At 35.6% G+C, this 24,355-nt stretch overlaps 3 protein-coding genes across 4 annotated transcripts; all 3 read left to right on the forward strand.

Annotated features, from left to right (window-relative positions):
- The first annotated feature begins 317 nt into the window (after window positions 1-317).
- On the forward strand, window positions 318-12,843 carry LOC18036240. 2 transcript variants are annotated; one of them, XM_006426580.2, is made up of 17 exons: window positions 318-695; window positions 1,548-1,947; window positions 2,142-2,216; window positions 2,354-2,416; window positions 3,673-3,879; window positions 4,188-4,742; window positions 4,851-5,594; window positions 6,703-6,984; window positions 7,172-7,327; window positions 7,502-7,911; window positions 8,321-8,777; window positions 9,167-9,490; window positions 10,036-10,801; window positions 10,941-10,999; window positions 11,122-11,601; window positions 12,207-12,245; window positions 12,342-12,843. In XM_006426580.2, the coding sequence occupies exons 1-17, from the start codon at window positions 349-351 to the stop codon at window positions 12,525-12,527; spliced, it is 5,550 nt and encodes a 1,849-aa protein (XP_006426643.1). In that variant the 5' UTR covers window positions 318-348; the 3' UTR covers window positions 12,528-12,843. The 2 variants fall into 2 exon arrangements, with proteins under 2 accessions (XP_006426643.1, XP_024035949.1); XM_024180181.1 differs by lacking the exon at window positions 7,172-7,327.
- A 690-nt stretch (window positions 12,844-13,533) lies between these two features.
- On the forward strand, window positions 13,534-18,749 carry LOC18036246 (transcription initiation factor TFIID subunit 12b). The gene is made up of 9 exons (XM_006426582.2): window positions 13,534-14,198; window positions 15,138-15,341; window positions 15,888-16,466; window positions 16,551-16,625; window positions 17,044-17,122; window positions 17,780-17,844; window positions 18,033-18,068; window positions 18,157-18,402; window positions 18,605-18,749. Exons 1-8 carry the CDS (start codon window positions 13,653-13,655, stop codon window positions 18,334-18,336), a joined length of 1,764 nt encoding a protein of 587 aa, XP_006426645.1. The 5' UTR covers window positions 13,534-13,652; the 3' UTR covers window positions 18,337-18,402; window positions 18,605-18,749.
- Window positions 18,750-20,792: 2,043 nt separating this feature from the next.
- Window positions 20,793-22,339, forward strand: LOC18036247 (transcription factor TT2). The gene is made up of 3 exons (XM_024180307.1): window positions 20,793-21,049; window positions 21,191-21,292; window positions 21,446-22,339. The coding sequence occupies exons 1-3, from the start codon at window positions 21,024-21,026 to the stop codon at window positions 21,777-21,779; spliced, it is 462 nt and encodes a 153-aa protein (XP_024036075.1). The 5' UTR covers window positions 20,793-21,023; the 3' UTR covers window positions 21,780-22,339.
- Window positions 22,340-24,355: the final 2,016 nt, after the last annotated feature.

The following is a 24,355-nucleotide window of genomic DNA, read 5'->3' on the forward strand; positions in this document are numbered from 1 at the left end:
ATAACATGAAAAATCTCAGTCGAGTTTCTGATTTTGATGCTTGTTTCCTGTAAGGATAACACGTGTTGTTCATTCCACCTTTCGTGTCGATGTTGATAGATTTAGAGATTTCCCTGCAAAACATGCTTTGATATTTACGGAATAAGCCTTTGTTGCGGAGCCGGTGTATTCAGAGATTGCAGGGGTGCATTTAGAATGGCTTTTGCTTATGCACGATTAAATTTGGATCGGCTTTTTTGCAGAATTAGACCGTAATGCTAACATATATATAAAAGTAAAAATAAAAGTGAATCAGCACCAAATTTTCCTGTCGTCCAAACAGAACCGTTTCCCTCCCAATGCGAAACAATGGACGCCATTATCTCGTCTGCTCTCGAAGAAATCTGTTCGCAAGGGCAAAACGGTCTTCCTCTGTCGTCTCTGTGGACAAGACTCAACACTGACGACTCTCTGAAAGAATCAGTTTACTCAAACCTCTTGAAAGTACGTTCGCTCCAGTTCCAGTCTCCCAAAAACGTCGCGTTTGACGCGAACGATGCCGTGATTCAGCGGCTCGAGGACGCGGAGAAGCTCGGCTTGAAGATCGTCGCCAGTTCGCAGCTTCGAGATAACTTCGTTGGATTGTACGACAGTTCGTCTAACTCTGGCCTTTCGGCTCCTCAACGCCGCGTGCTTGAGCGGCTTGCCATTACTAGGTGACGAAGGATTTTTTAAATTTTACTTCTTTTATCTTTTAATATTAAGGCGTTCGTGGTAATGAGAGTGGTAGTTTTTTTTATAGTAAAATAAAATAAAACAGAATTGAAATTTATAAGTGATCTCGCATCTCAGAATTGTTTTCTTTGTTAGATTTGTGGATAGTTCGTTTTGTTAGTAAGTAAAACAAAAATATTGGAAATTATTAGTGAAACTTGTGAGTAATTGAGTTGTTTTTTTTTTTTTTTTTGGCTTTTTGATTTGTTAACTTGATTATTATTTCTTAGCGAGAGTAGTGTGATAAGATACAGCTTGTGAACTTTAATGTTATAGGGAGTTTTTCTTGACAAGTCATGGGGAAACTAGTTTTTCTTGTCCTATGTGCACATAGATATTGGGAATGGTAAATTTAACAAGAATTTCTTTGTTTGAATATAGACTTTTTATTTGCAAATGTTGCTGAAGATGGCAAGGTTTGAAATTCATGGTTTTCACATTTTAATTCATTCATGTATGGCTTATCCAAAGATGAAACATGTCAATGATTACAGATGGAACATGGAAGTTGTTAGTTCAACTGTATTTTTTCGTGCTAAAAAGAGAAGACAAAGTTGGTGCAATGATTTGGTTAGAAATTGGTAATAGTTATTTTGTTTGTTAATGATAGTTGAATGTTTGCTCTGGACTTTGAGATCTTGATAAAAAAAATAGATTTCTTTATACTGGATTAAAAAAAAAAGGTTATTCTGGGCTAATTGCGATGATTAAGTTTTAAAATTAAAACCTATTAGCTTGTTCCAAAGCTATCAATTACAGATTGCGATGGCTTTTAACTTGTTGGGTAATTACAGATCGAGTGGAATAACACAAAGTCAGCTTGCTAAGGAATTTGGTATTGAAGGGAATAACTTTTTTTATATTGTGAAAAACCTTGAATGCAAAGGGTTGATTGTGAGGCAACCAGCAATTTTGAGGACAAAGGAAGCTGACAGTGAAGGAGAGTTAAAAACCAGTTCATGTGTGACCACCAATTTAATATACTTATATCGCTATGCAAAGCATTTGGATTCGCAACAAAGATTTGAGGTCAGCAAGGAAGCAACAACTGCGGAGGGTTTCGGGAATGCAAATGAAAAGGCTGTTAATGGAGATGGTCTCCCCAAGGACTGTGCGAAAGAGGATGTGCACATAAAGGATTTTCTACCAGCGATGAAAGCTATTTGTGATAAGCTTGAAGAAGCAAATGGCAAGGTTAGTTTATGTATAAGGTTTTTAGGTAGCATGTTCTCTTTTCTACGGATGTGATAAGTTTGAAGAAGCAAATTGCAAGGTTAGTTTTATGTAGAAGGCTCAAATTGCAAGGTTAGCTTTATGTAGAAGGCTTTTAGGGAATGTGTTCTCTTTCATAACATTATGCTGATGTAGTGATATTTATTTCATTGAAGGTTCTTGTTGTCACAGATATTAAGCAAAACTTAGGTTATTGTGGATCATCATCAGGACACAAGGCTTGGAGAAATGTAAGAATCTTTTCTCGGTGTGTTTAGTTTGGTTCTTTGTGTGTGTTTTGATGGAAAGTTATATGTATACTAAAGTTTGTTTTTCTTTTTTCAGATTTTTTGTTCTTTGTCTCATCTTGTGATTAATATGCTCCCAGATTTGTCAGCGGTTGAAAGATGCTGGTGTTGTTGAGGAGTTTGATGCAGAAGTGAATGAGAAGGTGAGTTATTAAATTTTAACTCTTTTTTTAATTATTAAATTTTTACTTAATGAGTAATGTTTTGGCTTGATTTAGGTGGCATTTGTTTTTTAATCTGAAATCTGAATAGATCTAAATGTTTGAATCTAAATGATATATTTATATTCTTTATTCCTGACTATCTGAATATATGTGTAAGTTTGTTTTATTCAACTAAACAAATCTAAAAACTTATACTTTATACATTTACATTTGTGCCCTTATAAACTTGAAACATTCACTAAGTGATAAAATGTCCTAAAAGCAAATGAATTTTATCATAGTTTATGATTTTTTATGTAAAAGTTCATGTAAAAAATGACTCTTGATAAATTAAATTAGAATAAACAAATATACATGAGTAAAATCAATATGATATGGTTTATATCAGCAGGGGTGTAAATAAATAATTAGGGAGGGGTATTTTTTACATGATTATTTTGGATCCATTCAGACTTTTCAAGTTTTAAAAAAAAAAAGCCAAAAAATTTGCTTTTTTTTATTAGGCTAAAAATATTTGAAAATCTGCTTCAAGTCAGAAAAATAAACATTCTTAATTATCCCAATTAGTTAACTTCAGTCACAATAAGCTATTAAGTCAAAAAAAAAAAAAAAATACTTAGTGTTCCAACCTTTGTTGACCTTGAATATAATTTCAATAGTAACTTTTAGTTTTTTGGCCTTGAAATTGGTTATTTATCCTTTGCGTATAATTGTATATAAATGGTTCTACATCACTGGCTGTGGATCTTTGAATTCAAATTTACCTCTAGTATTTTTTTACATGTTAGATTATTTATCCTTTTCCTGTAATCAGGCATAGAGAAAAAGTGAATTTTAGTTTTCTAAATTTTCCCCAATTATTTGAGTCACAAATTGTATGCTAGGGGACGGCACATGACTGAACAACACTATCCCCTACATGTTCTTTCTAAATGGAAGTTCTTAGTAGATGCATCAAAAGTGCTTCTTTTCAATGTGGCATGATGCCATTTGATTTATGAGCGGGCAATATGACTTTTGTTCCTTATCTCTCGCGAAAGTAGATAACTTTTTTCATGCTGTTTGTCATTGTTTTTATTAGTCATATTCCTTAAACAATGTTGCCAATCCAAGGCACTGTCCTGTGTCGCTCCCTAGAATTTTTCTTATTTTATTAAATGAATTATGTACTGTTAGGTTGTGGACAAAGATTCTATTTCTGGTTTTGTTGGTTGATGTGTTTTCTCATTTGGCAGGTTGAGCGATGCCTACGTTTGTTGAAAGCTTTTTCTTCAAAACTATTTGAGCCAAAGTCTTTTGGATGTGGAGATAGTTTTGAGAACGAACAACTGAAATTTGGAAGAAAATTTCGTAAAACTGAACAACTTGTAGAACTTCCTGTTGACCATCAAATTTATGATATGGTTGATGCTGAGGGATCTGAGGGTCTTGCTGTTATGGAGGTGTGCGCGTAACAGATTCCATTATATATATTTTCCTGAAATGTTTTAATAGTATTTCAAATGTTTTCCTCGCTGGAGCACCAAAAGGAAAAGATGATGTCTTTTGATGTCAAATGTTTGGTGCTTTTAGCCTTGAACATTTAATTTCTATGCTTTATCACAGTGGACAACATTTAAAAACCAATATGAGTGCTCAGGTTGATAAGTTTAGAATATATATCGGAATCTTTTCAGTAGTTATTGCTAGTTTGAGTTATATTACCCTAACCATCTATTACAGTTTTTCATATTGATATTTGCTTGTGCAGGTTTGTGACAGGCTTGGAATTGATAAGAAGAAGAACTATTCTCGGTTTTGTAACATGTTCTCTAGATTTGGAATGCATCTGCAGGCAGAGAACCATAAAAAAACTGTGGCATTTCGAGTTTGGACGTCTGGAAACTCTAATTCTAGATCTTCTAATGCATTTCTAAGTAAATTAAACGTTGACATAGACAATCTGGATGATGTTTCTCATGGAGCGGCTCAAACCTTTCTTGGGAATGATCATTCAACTTCAGGAGGTGATACTGCTAATCCTGGACATAAGACTGACACTGAAATCAACACTGGAACTTGTTGTGCCTCCTTTGGAGAAGGTGAAAATAACTGTATAGTTTCATGTCCTGAGCAAGAGTTGGTCCATGAGCCAAGTGGTATGGCTGCTGAAGGAGAATTTGATTTAGTGAGTACGGCAATGAAAAAAAATGTTTCTCCAGCAGAAACGAAAGTCCTTGCTCCCTCAAAACCACTTAAAAATCCATCCCCATTTTTGACTCCTAATTACTTGCGAAGGGAGCAAAGGATACTCGAACGCTTACAGGTTTTTTATTTCATTGCCTTCACTCAATGCTTACATAAGGCTCTTGTTTCTTCTTTCAAATGGTCAATATTATCGATTCTTAACCATTTTTCCATTGTTCTTCCTCAGGATGAGAAGTTCATTTTGAGATCTGAGCTCCTAAAGTGGCTTACGAGTCTTGAGGACGCATGTACAACAGTTGACCGCAAGGTTGTTGGACGAATATTAGCAAACCTTCAGCAGCAAGGGCACTGCAAATGCGTAAATATTAATGTCCCAGTTGTCACAAATTGTGGCCGGAGCCGTATCACTCAGGTGGTTCTGCATCCTTCTGTTCAGAGTTTGACTCCAGACCTACTTAGTGAAATTCATGATAGAATAAGGAATTTTGAGATCCAAGTTCATGGCCGGGGCTCGTCTAAGTGGAAGAAAAATGAATCAGTTCCTGTATTGGATGGTGTCCAGAGAACTCATAGCCGTGTAGATTCAGATGAAAAAGCCATTAGATCAGAAGCTATGCGTGCTAATGGATTTGTTCTGGCAAAAATGGTTCGTGCAAAGCTGCTGCATAGCTTTCTATGGGATTATCTCAGTAGTTCATCTGGTTGGGATGAGTCTGGAAAACTTGTGCCTGACTTAAAAAATCCCTGCAGCTCATGCTATTTGTTTTCACTTGAAGCAGCCATTAAGAACATTCCACTTGAACTCTTCTTGCAAGTTGCAGGATCTACTCAAAAGTTTGATGATATGATCGAGAAGTGTAAGAGGGGTTTATGTCTTTCTAATCTTCCAATCCAAGAGTATCGACTTATGATGAATACTCAAGCAACTGGGAGACTATCATTGATCATTGACATTCTACGCCGGTTGAAGGTATTATTACTTGGTCAAATTCGAAATAACTTCACTATGCAAATGTAATCATCCTTTTAAACTGTTTGCCGTATTTTTTTATTTCAATCGTTTTACCATTTTTTTTATGAGGTTCATATAAAATTTTATCATTCTGAATGTGAAAGTTGTAACATTTTTTTTTAACCTTCCAACCAGATGGCTAATTTTTGGTATGTAAACTGTATTTTATATGAGCACCAGGGCAGTTATTTTGCATGAGTTTTGTAATGCATGCAATGAAATATTGGCATTTTGCATTAGACACGGTACTGAGTCGGCTAGAAGAAACATTTGTGACATCAAATATTTGCTTGTTCTGTTGTTAGAGAAGTTGTGCTAAAAAATCACATTGTTTGATGTCTCCACTGTGGTATTCGACTCTGTGAATGGTTGAAATTGATGCTGGTCTGCAATATTGAAATTGAATATTTGATCTCAATGTAGCATTATTTGTGTCAGCATATGAGATGACAGATTCTCAGTGACCTTATTTGGGTTGGAATTTAATCAATTTGAACTTGAGCTCATACAAATAGAGAGCTACAGTTCTGCACAACATCCGTATAATGTTTCATGGAATTGCAAAATGACCTTCAAATAGCATATAGGATTCCTGAACTTAAATACTGTATGTGTATTCAAATTAAATTTCTACTTAGGTTGAGTTCATTCCAATGAAAATTTTTCTTGCTTTGAATGAAGAATCTGAATTGGGAGCATAACTGATTTCTTAATTTGGCCAGTACCAGTCATACTGACTCATGCACTTTTTTGGTTAATCCAGTGAAAACTCTAGCAACCGTATCAATTTAGTAAGTGGATGGTCCATCTCCTGGCTGTGTCATCTACTGGCTATGTGTTCTTTTATCTTTAAGAAACACGGTTGTCATTCACTTCGACATTAACGTAAACGAAGATGTAACTGTGTCGCCTGTCCTTCTGCAGTGGATTATTTTATCCTATTTCTTGTGGATTTCCTTATCTTTGAGAAACTGGATTTCCATTCAATTAAAATTATAGTAATTGATTTTGTATTTGTGTTATAGATCGATATTATCATGACTAGCATCTGATTTTTATGATGTAGTTGATCCGGCTTGTAAGTAATGGACACTCAGATAACGGGACCAAGATCTTGCATGCCAATTTGACACATGCAATGGAACTTAAACCTTACATAGAGGAACCACCAACAGTAGCTGCAACATCCAACTCTATGTCTCTTGACCTTCGGCCACGAATCAGACATGATTTCATCTTCTCAAATAGAGAAGCTGTTAATGAATATTGGCAAACTTTAGAGTATTGTTATGCTGCTGCTGATTCAAGAGCTGCCTCACATGCATTTCCTGGATCTGCCGTTCATGAGGTATGCACTTCACAGTTTTCTTCTTCCTCTATTTTGACCTTTTCTTTTAAATATTTTTTCAACAACAAACAATTTAACGAATTATGTTAATACAGGTATAATATTCATGCTGTCATTTATGTGTACTCCATGTTGCTATAGCAAGTATCAATTGGATAGGCTGTTTTATACCAAATTGTTCCTACAGGTTTTTCATTATCGGTCATGGACCTCAGTCCGGGTTATGACAGCTGATCAGCGTGCTGAGCTCCTGAAGCGTATAGTGAGGGATAACGTTCGTGAAAAGATCCCATTCAAAGAGTGTGAGAAAATTGCAAAGGATCTTAGTCTGACATTAGAGCAGGTTAGGTTCAGTTAGCTTAGCATACATTGTCAGTATCTGTTGTTTTGTTTGGTTCATGTCTGAGTTTCTTGGGAAGCGTACCTCATATTTGTTCTCACCCTTCTTATATATTTATAATTTTTTCATCTTTTTGGTTGAACTGATACATAGTGTCTCTGTGAATGCTACTTGCAGGTGCTGCGCGTGTATTATGATAAGCGCCACCAACGTCTTGATAGATTTCAGGGTGCATCCGGTGCAAATGGGAATGAGTTTGCGCCACTGAAGAATAAATGTTCATCATCCCAGAAAAGAAAGAAGTCTTTAGAAGAAAGATCAGTGAAGCGCTCAAGAGTTGATGCTGTAACTAGACAATTGGTTGGGCTAACTGGTGCTACGAACGAGTTTGTGGAAGAACAAAATCCTTCAGCAGTTTATTCAGGAGAACCTGACTTTCATAAGGAGGATGATCATTTAGAAATGGTTGGAGAGCCTGGATTGAGCGACGAAGATGATGAGTGCCATTCCTTGCTTAGTCAACTTGCCTTTTCAAAGCTAAGGCCATCACGCCAAAAGAGATTCTCATGGACAGATGAAGCTGATAGGTAAAGGAAAAGAAGCATAATTTCTAAATCATAAATCCACCTAAAGTAAATCACTATAAATAATCACTTAAGAAAACATGGCGTATTGCAACCATCCGGGTGGCTCATTTCATCTATGTTAATAATATGTTATCTCTAATTCTCTACAACTTCTTGACACTGTTTAGAAATTACAAGAATGTCACGTAATTTAAAATGATTTGGCAAAACCTCTTCAGTGGGACTTCTGGGATCCTTATACTGCATTTTATTCACGGGCACAATATTTAGTTCTTGCTGTCTGCCGATTGTCTATCTGGTCTATGTTAGGATGCATATGTCATTGTTTTAAAAGGAAAATTCTGTTCTTTTCTTTTTTACTTGTGGAAATTTTTTATAGTTCCTTCAAAATTTATTATTCTCCTCTCAGGCAATTGGTGATCCAATATGTAAGACATCGTTCTGCTCTTGGGGCAAAATTTCATCGTGTGGATTGGGCCTCTGTTCCTAACCTTCCAGCATCTCCTGGTGCTTGTGCAAGAAGAATGTCATCACTAAAAAGAAGTATTCAATTTAGAAAGGCTGTCATGAAACTCTGTAATATGCTTTGTGAACGATACGCAAAGCATCTGGAAAAAATCCAGAACATGTCAATGGACAACATTGATAGCGGGGTGCTTAGGCGCAGCTCATTCAAGGAAGGCCTTAAGTTGAATAGTTCAAATTCTGTTGAGCACACTGAAGATGCAGGTTTTGGGAAGGAACGATGGGATGATTTTGATGACAAAGATATTGGGAGTGCCCTTGAGGGAGTCCTTCGGTTGAAGCAAATGGCCAAATTGGGGGCATCAGAAAATGTAGAATCAATCTATGAGGAGTGTTCAAATGTAAAATATCTAAAAAGTGTATTTTTCTTTATGAATCTCAATTGCATCTGGAGTTCTATTTTCAGAAATTTAATTAAGTGCTAGGAATGAGTTGGGAGATTGCACAACTTTACATTGGAAAAGTCAATATGTCTCAACCTGTCTCTTCTCATTTCCTTCAATTTTAGTCTGGAGCATATCCCTCCCCTTCTGTCTCTCCTTGTTTCCTTCAATTTATTCTGGAGGATCTTATCATCCACCACTTTTGTCACCAATGAATTGCACAGAATGCATGTTGACACACATTACTTTACAATTTTAGCATCTACAAAATGCTCTATTTGCTTCTTGATTTTGGCCAAGGTTACTTTCCAATTATTGTTGAGTAGTAATTTAAATTTTTCTTGCAGAATCTTGAGGAATCTGGATTGGCTTCTCCAACCACTTTTAGTGATCAGAACCTTGGCATGGAACAACATAAAGATGCTGCTCGAAGAACGAAATATCATCATCGACATCGAAAGATTATCAAGCTCTTGAATGAAAGAATAAATGCAAGTAAAGAAGTATTTGAATCTTTGGCTGTTTCCAGTGCCATAGAACTATTTAAGATTGTCTTTTTGAGCACCTCAACAACCCCAGAACTGCAAAATTTGCTGGCGGAAACTTTAAGGCGCTATTCAGAGCATGATCTTTTTGCGGCTTTTAGCTATCTCAGAGAGAGAAAATTTATGGTAAATTGAATTTTTTTAATAGGTTACATAGCAGATTTTGGTCCAATTGTCATACTGGTTTGAGTTATTCTTGTGGTATTCATCATTAAGGATGCATAAGGGGGACATGCGGTTCTTTATGACTTGATACTATCATCATTTTTGGTCTTTTATTTGAGTTCTTTGTTGTGATTGATTATTGAGCATTGGTGTGGGCCAAGCTTAGTGACTCTTCTGTTTCCATCAACTGTTTACTTATGGTGGAAACTAAGTACTATATTTTCAGATCAATAAGCAACAACTGGACTCTATTAAGTTTTCAGTTATGGTTGTTAACTAAGGTGTTCTTTCTTTTTCTTTTTCTTTTTTTCTTTTCTTTTTCCCTCTTGTGGGGCGGAGGAAGGGAAATAGGTGGGACCAAAATTGCATGGCCTCATTATGCTGTTTTTCGCACTGCCTATATGCTTCTTGCGTCTTTTTATTTGACTCATCCATTTAACTGCTTTTTTATGTCTTTTCCTTATGGAAATTTATTCTAAGACAGCATTTTGTTCACCCTATGGCAGATTGGGGGAAATGGCAATCCTTTTGTACTTTCTCAACTGTTCTTGCAGAGTCTTTCTAAATCCCCTTTCCCAATGAACACTGGAAAGAGAGCTGCTAAATTTTCTAGTTGGCTTCATGAAAAGGAAAAAGACCTTAAGGCAGGGGGCGTCAATCTTAATGCAGATTTACAATGTGGGGACATTTTCCATTTGCTTGCTTTAGTTTCTTCTGGTGAACTTTACATTTCTCCATGCCTGCCAGACGAAGGTGTTGGAGAGGCTGAAGATTTGAGATGCTTAAAGCGAAAAAATGAGGAGAAAGAGCTATATGTCACCGATAAGGGTAAGAAATTAAAATCCTTAATGGAAGGTGAACTTGTTTCTCGCCGGGAAAAGGGTTTTCCAGGTATTATGGTATCTGTATGTCGTGCAACAATTTCAGTGGCCAATGCTATAGAGATGTTCAAAGACGGGCAAAGTTGCACCGGTGAACTACATGGGAATTCTGAATTCAAAACTACTTTGGAGAAAAATGGTTGTAGTTCTTGTCAGTCTGACTATATGAAGGAAATCCTTGACTTTGGCCATGTTGTTCCCTTGGTCGGAAGTTCTAGCGAACCACCTTGGGATTCAATGACAGCCTATGCTGAGTATCTGTCTAGCAATGACCAAAAACAAGTTGGCCTATTCTGTCCTCAAGTCTTCAAGGCTGTTTATTCTGCCATTCAGAAGGCCGGGGACCAGGGGTTGAGCATCAAGGAAGTTTGCCATGTATCGGAAATGCCAGGTATATGCACTGTACTTTTTTCTTGCCCCCCTCCCCTCCACGGACATACTTATACACGTGCCATGTACTTTCAGTCTCTGAAGATGAGATTTGTACACAAGCTCCACTGTATTGATTATTTCTGGTTTTTTCTTTCCAGAAGAAAACATTGCTGAATTCATCATTGATGTGCTGCAAGCATTTGGACGAGCATTGAAGGTTGGTGTTATTGTGAATCCAACCGATAATGTTACCAGAATACTGTTCCCTGGGCTAAGAAAAAGTGTGGGGTTGGGGCTTCTATTATTATTGTTTATAATTTACTAATTCTCTCTGTGCAGGTAAATGCTTATGACTCAATTCGCGTCATCGATGCATTGTACCGGTCTAAATACTTTCTGACCTCCATTGCTGGGTTCCCTCAAGATCCTAATTCACAGTCTCTGACAAGGCTTTTAAGTAGAACCTACAATAGCCATCTGGTCCAGCCAGAAAACCATGATATCAATGGAGCTAATTTACTGGAGAATAGAAAAATTAATGTTGATGATGTGCACAAAGTTACTATTCTTAATCTTCCTGAAGATGTTAGTGAGCCTTTGGATGAAACTCAAACTGCCGATTTGCATGAAGTCTCTGTGCAAGATGATGCTTTTCCTAAAAGGAATGATGAGGGTGAAAGCTACACACACTCGTCAGCTGAAGTATGTAAACCAATATTGCCATGGATAAATGGAGATGGAACTGTCAACAGTTCTGTCTACAATGGACTTCGTCGTCGTGTTTTTGGTACCGTTGTGCAATATCCTGGGATATCAGAGGTACATGCTTTTCCTCCTTTGCTTTTGTTGTTATTTATTATAATTAGTTTGTTAAACATGGCCTTTTGTACTGATTGTACCGGTCAACCAGATGCGGAAGTTTTCAACAAATGTTGAGTTTCTGATTTCTAAGTAACACAGTCATAATTAAGTTGCAATTTCATTTTTCCGTCAATATCTTCTATTTTACTTTGGAAAATTGCATCATATTGGCTGATTTGCATACTTGTTAGTATTGACTGCAAACGGAAACTGTAGCAACTACTGGACGTACCATTTATTTTGCCTCTTATTCAGTCATGACTGTTTGGTCCACTGATTGTGTTCCTTTGATAAAGAGGGTTGGATAGATTATAGTTTTGGGACAACTGTTTTTGCTTTTTTCTTAGTCAAGAGCATTGGCGCCATTCTGCTGTATTCCTCATATTTTAGTGTTGAAAAGAATATGGCATGTACGTACAAGTGTTCTTTATATCACCAGTTTGGGCACTTGCATGTGACTATTTATCTGTTCCACGGCAAGTTTGTAATATATCTTTAACATTCCTCTTTTACTAATGTGTATATATATATATATATATATATATATATATATATATTTTCAGGATGAGATTATTCGCCAGACAGATATAATAAACCCTCAGGTATGCTGCTTTATTTTTATAGGATTTGAGGCTGAAGTTCAAATATATCTTATCTAAGTGGATTCCTGTTAATGCCTAGTTCAATATTCTATGTAGAGCTGCAAAAACTTGTTGGAACTGATGATTTTGGATGGACACCTTATCGTGAGGAAGATGCATCAAACCAGACACAGTGGACCTCCTGCCATTCTTGGGACCTTCTTTGGGAGCAGCTTTGGAAATTCGAAGATGGTATACCGAGAACATTTCTTTGCGAATCCCATGAGTACATCTATATTGTAGTTGAGTCTCAGCTTGTTTGTAATTTACAGAAGCTTCTATAAATATCAGCTGTCAGAAGTTGCAAGAACAGATCTGGATAAGCAGAGTTATCCATCTAAAATCGGATCCCCCTATCGTACATGCATGTAAGATAGGGATTGCCCCATCTAAAATGTATAATGGTATGGGGGCACGCATGTTGGTTGTCTATGTACAGTGTTGGCCTGTTTGTCATATAGTTAAAAATGTACAGGCAAATATTTAGCAAAACCACGTGGCACCACCTCGTACACTTTCAGTAACATTGTCAGCAAACTACAAGCTGAATATCTTCTAACCTTGACTGGTAAACTAGGAGATCCCTACGGGGTACTGTTTATGTTTGCGCATAGCCTGATGCATGAAAAAGACAAGAGAAAAAGGAAAAAAATAATTAAAAAAAAATTCTGAAGACTAGATGCTTTTTGTCATGTAGAAATCTGTCTTACGGAGAACTCCCAAGTTCTAACATGGGACTGTTATTGCTTCACACGCTGTGTTATCCTTGCATCTATTCACTCACTAGTTTTACATTTTACATATATTTGGAAATGAACTCAAAACATCACACTGAAAGCAGTTTGAGTTTTAATGTCATTCAAGTTTAGTTATTAGCTCCACCAACAGACTTGGATAGCAAGTTACTAAATTCAGTTTTAATCATAAACAGTTGATTTTTTTGTTTTTTTGAGTTCCTAAATTGCGTTTATGAATTTAAATGATTTTCAGCTGCAGATTCGTTATGATAACCAAAAATAATGATTAGTTAGTTCGTAATTTTAATGAAATTAGTCAATTACACAACATTGGCACTTAAATTATTCTACGTGGATGGAAAAAAAAAATCGAACAGCCAGATTACAGGTTTCGCTGGTAAAACACTACTTAGCTTCTATTTACTTGACACGTGGATTTTCATCCTTAGATGTACACGTGTACGGTGAAGATCTTCTCTCTCTTCTCTTTCTTCAACTTGCGTCCTGCAAAACCAAAAACTCTCTCTTCCTCTGCAAAATAACACACCATCAAAATTTCCTCCATGAACTACTAATAATAAGGCAAAAATAATAATAATAATAATAATAAATAAAAAGTAAATTAACAAACATGGCAGAAAATAATTTAACAACAACAACATCTCCGCCGAAAGCCCTGCAATCTCCAAACCCGATGCCTGACCCGTCTTCGACTTCTTCATCGTCGTCGTCATCAACAACAGCATTAGTTTCTACTCAAACGCCCGCAACGACGTCGTTTTCTCCTTCGCTCGATTCTCAACAACAGCAGCAGCAACAAATCCCACAACTCGTTCAACAGCAGCAACAAAACAACGTTAACACTAATGTTATGTCAAACTATCAAATTCCGCATACTTTACAACGATCTCCCTCAATTTCGCGCCTTAACCAAATCCACCAGCCGCAGCAGCAACAGAATTCTCAATACAGTAGCGTTTTGAGGCAGCAGGCGATATACGGGCAAGTTAATTTCGGGCAGCAGAATCAGCAACAGAGTAGCAATCAGCAGCTTGGTAGTCCTACTTTGTCCCGGTCTGGGCTTATTGGGCAGACTGGTCACCTGCCCGGGATGCTGTCCGGACAAGCTTCTGCGGCTGCTGCACAGTTCAATTTACAGTCTCCCTTGATGGCTTCGGTATCTTTTTTCCTTTTTTTTTGTTCTTTTGTTGATTTTGTAATTTGTGTTTATGATGCCGAATTTAGGGCATATTTGGAATTGGACTGCTTTAGAATGCGATCAGTTGCTGTAGTATGCTAAAATAGGTGCTTTGGCTGTTGTGCTTTCAAAATTAAGCAAAAAGAAAATAATGGTTGCAGAATACCCTTAATTACCTGTTGTTGAATTTGGTATAGTCGTGTCACTTTGTCTGTATTGGTTAAGAGATGATCATTTGTTGTGCCCTTTGATATGTTGATTGTTGTGTTAATGTTTGAAAGAAAGCAGAATTTGAGTTGGTTCAATGTTTTGAATTGGAGTAGTTTTAGCTTAATGATGAACTACATGAAAAAGAAAGAGGAGCTAATTTGTTCTATATTTGGAGGGATAATAATGAATGTAATGTGGGTGCACCGGGGTGGTCTGCATTTTCGTAGTAGTTATAGTTCTTTGGAAACTGAGATTGGGTTTTTACTTCTTTAGAAGTGATGGAGTACTGTAGAATGTGGTTTATTTTGCTCAGTGGTGCACTTTCTGAACAGTTCTATTTCAATGATTAAGTGAAGTTATTTGTCGAAGCTTGAATTTTTCGCATTCTAGAAATATTCAATCATTTGTTGTAGTCATGCTGCTTACAATGTAATATTTTGAATTCATTTACACTAATTGTTGGATCTTTGCTACGAATTTAATTAGGAAAAGAAAAAATGGTGAATTGCACAAGTGCTTCTGTACTTTGTGTAACCATGAAGTGCATGCACTCTTTTAAAAGTAACATTGTATTTGTTTTACTGAGTATAATCTGCAAGAATACTGAAAAACTTGCTAATAATAGCTCTTCATAGATGATTTTCTGCTTAATTATGGACCACCCTGATGACAATTTCCTTTCTGAAACAATTGATGTTTTCATTACAGCCACGGCAGAAACCTGGGGTTGTCCCAGGATCCCAATTCCATCCTGGCAATTCTCCTGGACAGTCTTTGCCGGGGATGCAAGCAATGGGGATCCTTAATTTAAGCTCACACTTGAGGGCCAACCCTCTTTATGCTCAACAGCGAATGAACCAGGGGCAGATAAGGCAACAATTGTCACAACAGAATCCCCTCACCTCTCCTCAGGTGTATTTTTCCTTCTAATGCTGCTTTGCTCTGTTTTCCATCTGTGGATTTGATGAAACTTTTATTGTATTACTCTTGCTGATGGATGGATCATTACAGAACTGTTAGAAATCACCACGACGTGTGAGAGAAGTGAAGAAATCTTGATTTCCCTTCTTCTTTCTTTGTTTTTCCAGCAGTGTGTTTTTATAGCTATTAGCTTTTGCTTATGTGTTTCTTTTAGAAAATGCCTTTGATTCGGATACTATAACATTTCTCTGCATTTCTCTGCTTGATAGAGATACTGACCTTGCTGGGGACTAAAATTGATTGTTATTTTTTCATATAAAGAAATAACTATAATGTGCTGAAATTGTAAAATCTGGTTTTCATTATTCTCCCTAATAATTCACACAATTGAATGGGCCTGGTGAATGCGACCTTCTTTGAAGATGTTTCCAAGGAAGTGAAATCTTTTGCAATGATTTTGTGTGATTTTGAATGTGCTTTCTCTTATTTTAATTTGTAAACATGAGCTTGACATCCAAGCTATTTTAAAATCTGCAGATCCAAAACTTATCTAGGACATCATCATCTCTGGCATTTATGAATCCTCAGTTATCTGGGCTGGCTCAGAACGGACAGCCAGGCATGATGCAAAATTCTCTGTCACAACAGCAGTGGTTGAAGCAAATGCCTGCAATGTCTGCTCCTGGCTCTCCTTCATTCCGTCTCCAACAACATCAGAGGCAATCCCCGGTCCTCTTACAGCAGCAACTTGCTTCATCTCCTCAATTACAGAACTCTATGGGCTTGAATCAACAGCAGTTGTCCCAGCTGGTGCAGCAGCAGCCACAAATGGGGCATGCACAGCTGCATCAGCCACAGCCGCAGCCGCAGCCGCAGCAGCAACAGCAACTACAACAACAACAATCGCAACAGCAACCAAGCTTGCATCAACAGCAGCAGCAGCAGCAGTCTCCAAGGATTTCAGGCCCCGCAGGCCAGAAATCTCTTAGTTTGACAGGATCACAGCCAGATGCAACTGTCTCTGGTACAACTACACCTGGGGGCAGTTCAAGTCAAGGAACAGAAGCAACTAATCAACTCCTTGGGAAGAGAAAGATACAGGATCTAGTTTCCCAGGTTTTTGCTGCATTCCACTGAGTTTTCAGTTCTTTCTTTTTGTTTATGGTTATTATTCATGGTGTTCAATTTTTGGCCACTCAGGTGGACTCCCAGGGAAAGGTGGATCCAGAAGTTGAAGATCTTCTTTTGGAAATTGCTGATGACTTCATTGACTCTGTGAGCACTCCTAAGCTAACCAACTGTTTAACCCTTCTTTCTGGCTTCTAGTTCTTTAAAAATGCTTTTGAAATAGAATTTTTGAAAGAGTTATTCATAAAGAACTTTTTTTTTTCTTTGAAAGACATCATATGTTGTTCATGAATAACTTATTAATGGGGACCTATAATGATAGAAGATTACTTGGGATTTTCAAGTTAGATTTCCTCGCTGGGAACCTGTTTGGTTCATCAGATCATGGCACTTCTGCAATGTCATCTAGTTAACATGTTACCAGGCTTTTTGACCCTATGTACACTAGATCTCATGCTCATATTTATAGATGATTATTCTCTTTGAAAATGTTATGCTAATTTTGACAAAGTAGAATTTTGGATGATCTTTCTCAAAGATATTTATCTATATTTACTTTTTGCAGGTGACTTCCTTTGCCTGTAATTTGGCAAAGCATCGAAAATCATCAACTTTGGAGTCCAAGGATATATTACTGCACTTGGGTTTGTGCTTCTCTGGAACATGTTTTACAGAAGTTTTATCGTGTTGAACTTAAGCATTTTGTTAGCTGTCACCTATGTTTGATCGCTGGGTTTATTGTTTGAAGATTTGGTCGAAATTTAGGAATATCAGATTATTTGTGGTATAAAAAATGTGGTGAATGGAAGAGGTTAGAAATATCATGCTTTCATAAATAATCTGTTTGTTTGGTGAGACTTGCATTTGTAATTATCTTTTTTTTGGTAGATTCATTAATACGTGTGTGATTTTGAAAGTGCTAACTTGTAAGAACTCATACATTTTCTTTCATAAATGTTCAGAGTCTAATATGTCTTTTAAGTATTAATTAATTGTGATGGGAAATGTTTTAGGAGTAACATCAGGGTGGAGAGAACCTTATACGCTTGTCTGGTTATATGAACTCACTTCTACCAACTTATTCTGCTCCTTTAGCTCCCTCCCTCTGATTCATTCTCATGTGTGTGATTTTAATGTGCTAGCTCGTTGAACCTAATGCCAACACTAGGCTGGATACATATTGCTTCAGAATCTTTGAACAGTAGATAACTCTTCGGAGTAGTAGATATTTACTCACTTTTCTTTTTTCGTTACTAAGCAACCTCAGAACCTTGAATCTGATACATCAAGTTCGTGTGCAGAGAAAAACTGGCATTTGACGGTTCCAGGATTTTCAAGTGAAGAGCGGAATCACCAAAGGAAATCTGTAAGTAGTTTATTTTTTTATCTCAAGACCTGTAGATTGCAATATGATGTTTCATAATCTCACTCTTCCGCCTAAATAATTTGATTTGGAATGGAGATGGTCCCATGAGATGAAAGTTCTTGCTTATTTCTAAATGAAAGTACACTCTAGTTGATCAATTTTGATGTAATGTTTTCCAAATGATGCAGTTATCTAGTGACGTCCACAGTAAGCGTCTTGAAATGGTGAGTTGAAGGACCTGTTGATTTATTTTAATGTATATCCTCACCAGATGGAGCACTGAAAGCATTCATTTTATACGGATTATGTCAGATACGTGCATTGATGGAACCCTCTCAGTCTGAAACCATCACAAATGACCCTAGAGAGATGATAAGACAGGGACTTGGAAACCCAGTTGGTGTTAACACCCATATGAAATCTTCAGCAAGTTCTGAGCAGCTACTTATGCCATCTGGATCTCAAATGTTGCAGCAACTAACACGTTATTGACGGATAGGGGTACCTGGTTGTAATCTGGTCTTCATGCTGAGTGGTTACGACGGTGTAGAAGCAATGGTAAGCATTCTGAGCTTGCAAGAAATGAACTGGCTGCCTTTTTTGGTTATAAATGACTTTTTGCATTGTGAACGTTAGTGTCACAGGAGAGAGACTTGTAAATAGTATTTGTTCTTGCTTGCTGATTTGAAGGCATAAGAACTTTATGCTACAATTTATTTTATGCTTTTCAGTTTTACACTCTTTTTTTAATGTTTTGCAGGTTGAATAGGTGAAGACTGAAAACTATAATTGGACTGCCAAAAGAACAGGCTGTAATTACCGAACAAGTATCACAAGTAGTGAACTAGTTCCCAGAAGTTAATCATCATATTTTTTTAAGAAAAAAAATTTCCATTGTTGATTTATTTGTTTATTTGCTTTGGTGATTACAAGTCTTAATATATATATATATATATATATATTTTTAATATAGATAGGCTCATAAGGTAAGTTTCTATCTTCATCAAGATTATTTCAGTGTAATAGCATAAATGAAGCTTGGTGTGGGTGGGTATTGTATTTTCATATATTCTTTACACACATTACTTTCTTTTTCATTCTTCGGCGGCCTTTCATAATTAATGTATATTAATTGACAAATTTGTAGTGCAAGGTTTGAGTAGCATGCCCAGGAAACCAGATTTTGCAATAATTTATTTCACAATATATTGCTTGTTCTGATTGGTCTTGAGATTCCTTTGAAAGATTCTTGTGTGCTTTTCTGTCTGTTGGTCTAAATAATTTTCATGAGTAGCTAATAATACTCAATACATCATCATGCTTGTTATATATTGTAATTATTGCACTTTTTTTCTTTGGTTAATGAGGAATTTCATTTTACCTCCATTCTTTTTACAAGATTGCGGCAAATCTTGGTTATATGTTCCATTCTGTGAACTATATATTATTATTATTATTATATATATTTGTCATGCTTGAATATCTGAACTGTTTCAATTTAGAGTTCCTATAATTGAACAAATATCCAATTTTCCCAAAGCTTTTGTGAATTTAACATTTAAAAATAAATAAATAAATGCAAAGGTAATCTGCTGTATGTATTGTCTAGTTACAATCAAAATTGCAGTGGTGGACCTCATTTAATCACGTTCATATCGCACCAATCAATTCAAAAGCAAAACAGCTGCCCATGCACTAACTTTTAAGTGGGAATAAGAAAAGAGTGTATTTTGAGTGTGTATTTGTTTTTGGAAAATCATCACGTACGTAAATAGTAGTTAATTATATATATTTAATTCATACACACATGTCTTAGAATGATTAAGTGGGTGTAGCTGCACGATATATAATTGTAGCAACTTCCACTTCTTTCTTAATTATAATTGAGTGGGATGGATGGAAGTATGCATACAATATATATATATATATATAGGAGGCTGTGTGTGTGTGTGTGTGGATTTGTGCGCATGTGCTGCAGGTATGCTATTATTCACCATATGTTGTAATAGACAGTAATATGCACGAAATCAACATTTAGTTGCTCCAGGGGTGGACTAATATATTTCTTTAATAAAAAATATTATAGCGTTCATGGATTTAACTATACATAAGGGATTAGCTGTGGTGCAAAATTGCTAACCAAAGTTGTTGGAAGGGTTGATTCTGAGTCCTGTAATTATAGGGATTTTTATTTCCTTCTCTTATAGCAACTGAGGAGTTAATATATCTTAATAAAAAATGACTTAAAATTAGCCTATGTTGCTTGTGCAACAATAGAAACAATCTTAATTGGTTCCAGTAAATTCCTGACACCGTAAAAAAATAAAAATAAAAATAAATCAAGAATGTCGTAATTAGCTAATAAGTTGGCAGGTTTTTTTTTCCCTATTATTATTATTATGGCTCTTGTCGTACAGAAGTTCAAATTAATTTTATTTAAGAAAATACATAACTTTTTGCTACTCCAAAACTTAATCTTAATCTGTAAAAACTACGTACTTATCACAATAATTTTTCGAAGGGCCATAAAAGACATATACGGATATGCCATATGCATGAAGCCTGTCTGTCATCATTTTTAACCAAATTTAAAAAAGAAAAAGAAAAAGAAAATTGACAGTCTTTTTGTGGTTGAATGGCAGCAGCCGCCGCATTATTTTGATGAGTAGTAGCGTTTAACAAGCCCTACTAATAATTAATACATGTAAACGAACAAGTTTATGGTGATAGTTCTTAATGATAGCTATATAATATTAGCCAGACTTGTTTTATTTTCTTACAACACAAAATAAATTAGTCATAAATGGGTGGGAAACTATCTTTAAGAGTCCTTATTATATAAATACGCACAAAAAATCAATTTATGTTGTGTGTATATAAATACGCACACACACATGCATAGATGACCAATTAATATGCCATAAGAAGTGGTGTGTTACCCTCTTCATATTAGCTTCCTTAACCCAGACACTAGGGAGCTCAAACAAAAATATCACTTAACAAGATCGAAAGAAAAGAAAAGAGAGAGAAAGTGAGAGAATTGAGTTTCTTTTCAAGGATTGATATTCAATAGGTAGGTTTCCTTGTTGTTCAAAGGAAGAAGGTTTGAATAGAGGAGCATGGACAGCAGCAGAAGATAAGATACTCACAGATTATATTACCATATATGGTGAAGGAAAATGGAGATACCTACCAAAAAGAGCTGGTAATTAATTAATTAATTAAGATGTATTTGCAAATTAAAGTGAATAAATTTATGGTTTTAATTATTAATTAGGGCTTTGAGAACCTGTAATTTTTTGTTTGATTTTAAATTAATCATTCAAAGATGTGGGAAGAGTTGCAGGCTAAGGTGGCTAAATTATTTGAGGCCTGATATCAAGAGAGGAAACATTAGCCATGATGAAGACGAACTCATTATCAGGCTTCTCAATCTCCTGGCAAACAGGTTCTTTCCTTCACCCCATTTTCCTCTTTAATTTCCAAGTGTTAAAATATAAAAAGTATTTCTCGTACTGTCAATGTTTGCTGAAATTGAGACGTGCAGGAAACTAATGCCTACTGTGATGCAATTACAAATATATATTCATTGCGTCTGCAGGTGGTCTCTAATCGCTGGCCGGCTTCCAGGGCGAACAGACAATGAAAATATGAAATCAAGAATTATTGGAGCACCAACATTAGAAAATAAAAAATTGCAGGACCATCACCAAAGCCCTTCTTCATCAACTGCTTGTACTCGAAAAACATTAAATCAATGCCAAGAAAAGCCGAAATTAGGGTCCAAAAAATTCATAGCCAAAACAGATTCTTACCCAATTCGGACAAGGGCCTCAAAGCGCACCAAAGCGTTGTTCTTTAGTACCCCGGAACAAGAAAAAAGCTACGGTCAAGATCAAGTAATTAATTGTGGAGCCTGCGCCATCAATGGCTGATGGCCCCCTTAATGATGATAATGATCAAAATGCGACGAATGAAGGAGGAAGAGTACTGCCAGAATTCAATATGGAACAGAGTGATCCGTCTGATTTCATGATTGATTTTGAGATGGACGAGCATTTTTAATCTTTACTCAGCCCAGATTTCTCACAGCTACCGAATTTGGATGACACAGATAGTATTGGAGGTGATATTGTCAGCGCAATTAACACATGTGACAAAGACAAAGGCTATTATTCATCTCAAAATTCTGATGGTAAAGTGAAAGATTCGGAATTTGCATCAGTAGATGAGTTAATCAGGTCCGAATTCGAGTGGTTTAGGGCTCTCTTTCTCTACACATATATATGGGTACTACATATGAACTATATCAATAATGATGGATCGATTTGTGTGTATTGTGAGGATCGTCTAGCTATATAGTAAAAATAAAGTTGGCGAAGTTATGGAAAAGTCAACATGCAATTTGTAAAGAGTTGAATATCACTTTGTCTTAGTTTCTCGTGGACCTTGTTCCTTACTGTGGACTGCGGTGTCTCATAATTAAGTCAATAATAGATCACAGACGGGTTTATGAATCAATTCTGACAATATCGTAGTCTCTCTCCCTTTCCCTTTTTGGGTGTAATTCAACTATTAGTTTGCTAATTTTCTTATTCGTTTGTATAGTACAAGATACTTAGAAAATCGACAAAAATTACATTCAAATAACTCGTTCCTATCCAGGAAAAAAGTGCCGCACTGATAAACCCATTAGAAAATATTCGTAGAAGGACTTCAATTGAGACCAATATTAGTTATCGAGTCAATTTCTAGAATTACGAAACCCATATGAGAAATAGAGGAATAGGTAAAATTAATAAACACTTCTTAATTACTTAATAAGTAATCTTTTTAGTAGCGTAGCCAAATCAATATCGATTCATTGGGGGTAAATTTTTAACAAAATTTTAGACAAAAAAAAAACAAAAAGATTAGACAGTAAATTCTATTAATAATAGCATATAAATATTTTATATGATATATTTAGAATTTTTTTTCCTTTTTTTTTGTTTTTTCAATCATCGCATGTAGACTTGTAGGGGCAAAGCGCACATGCTAGATTTCGAGGTGAATTGAAGAATAGCTCCAAACGATGTGTCATGAGATGGTGACTACCAAATCTTTAAAATCCCTTGTGTCGATTAATTATCGTATTTGAAAATTCTCTCTTTTGTTTTGTTTTGCAATTGGTGCATTTCCATTTCAAACTATAAGAATTTAAGGTAAGAAAATGTTAAGTGTCATGAGCACTGAGAGAATGATGAGAGAAACGACAGCACGCTCTCTCCTGTCTGTGACACTTATTTAATGTTAAAATAATTATAAAAAAAGTGGCGATACAGCAGCTTGTGTTGTCGTCTTTCTCAACCTTCTCTTAGCGTTCTCTACGTTTAGCACTATTGTTTAAGGTATGATGAGCTTGACTTTAATGTTGTTCCAGGACACTCAATCCCGATATTATATTTGAAAAATTATTGATAACATTGTTTAATAATTTTGGCTTTTAAACATCCACAGTTGGGTTTCAATAGTTTTAGAATGGATTTCATTATTTTAAGTTATGGTAAATGTTCGTTTAGTTATTATATTTTAAAAAATTCTTGAGACACTCATGATGTTAAATATATTACACTTTTGTCCTTATTTATTTACTTTTAATTTACAAAAATATCCTTACAATAATCTTGGGGACATTGATAAAGAGAAAAAAAAAGTTAATTTATCAAATTAACTATAAAATTAAATAAAAATTAATGTAAAAATTTTGTTGCTATTATTTAACTTTTAAGGTTAATTTGATATCAAATTTTTTTTTGTAAATAAAATTATTATAAAGATTGTTGCAAGCTTGCAAAAGCAAAGAAAAGATAAGGATAAGAACAATAGGATATTTTGAGATATTTTTTAAACTATAAAAGTAAAAGGGTACTTAATTTAAAATATAAAAACTAAATAAACGTTTATCTTTTTAAATTATTCATGGTTACATGCTGTCCAAGAGTGTTTTATGATGCACTCACACTACACTTTTAGGAAGAATAACTGTGCAATTACACCCACCCTATATGGTAACTCTTTCACTCGGTGGTAAGATCCTTCTTTTTCGATTCTGAAATTTAATTATTTCTCTTTATGCCAATGAATTTCTAAGTACATGCTCAGTTTGTTTGATTGTTCTTCCACTATATCTTTATGTCATTTGGCATGCTTCTCTACTACTATGTCTTTTCCGGAAGGGTAAAGCTCAGTTCGGTCTCTCTCGCTCTCTTAGCCAGCGGAATGTATTAATTATTTGACTTATTATTGTCACCTGATGAATCTAGACTTGAATTAAAGAAAGAAAACAATATATATCTGCATCAATTATTGCATATTCAGTCACATGTTGATGTGTCCATAGACAAAGAAACATTCATTTGTAAACCTAAGATGTAAACATTTGCGATATTTAATCAACCGTTTTGGTTGTGCATATGCCAACTTTTCACTAATTAATGACAATTAATCATCCCTGCATGTGGTCTGTTGA

The sequence above is a fragment of the Citrus clementina genome, unplaced genomic scaffold (assembly GCF_000493195.1).
Source record: "Citrus clementina cultivar Clemenules unplaced genomic scaffold, Citrus_clementina_v1.0 scaffold_7, whole genome shotgun sequence".
In the NCBI taxonomy this organism is placed as follows: domain Eukaryota; kingdom Viridiplantae; phylum Streptophyta; class Magnoliopsida; order Sapindales; family Rutaceae; genus Citrus; species Citrus x clementina.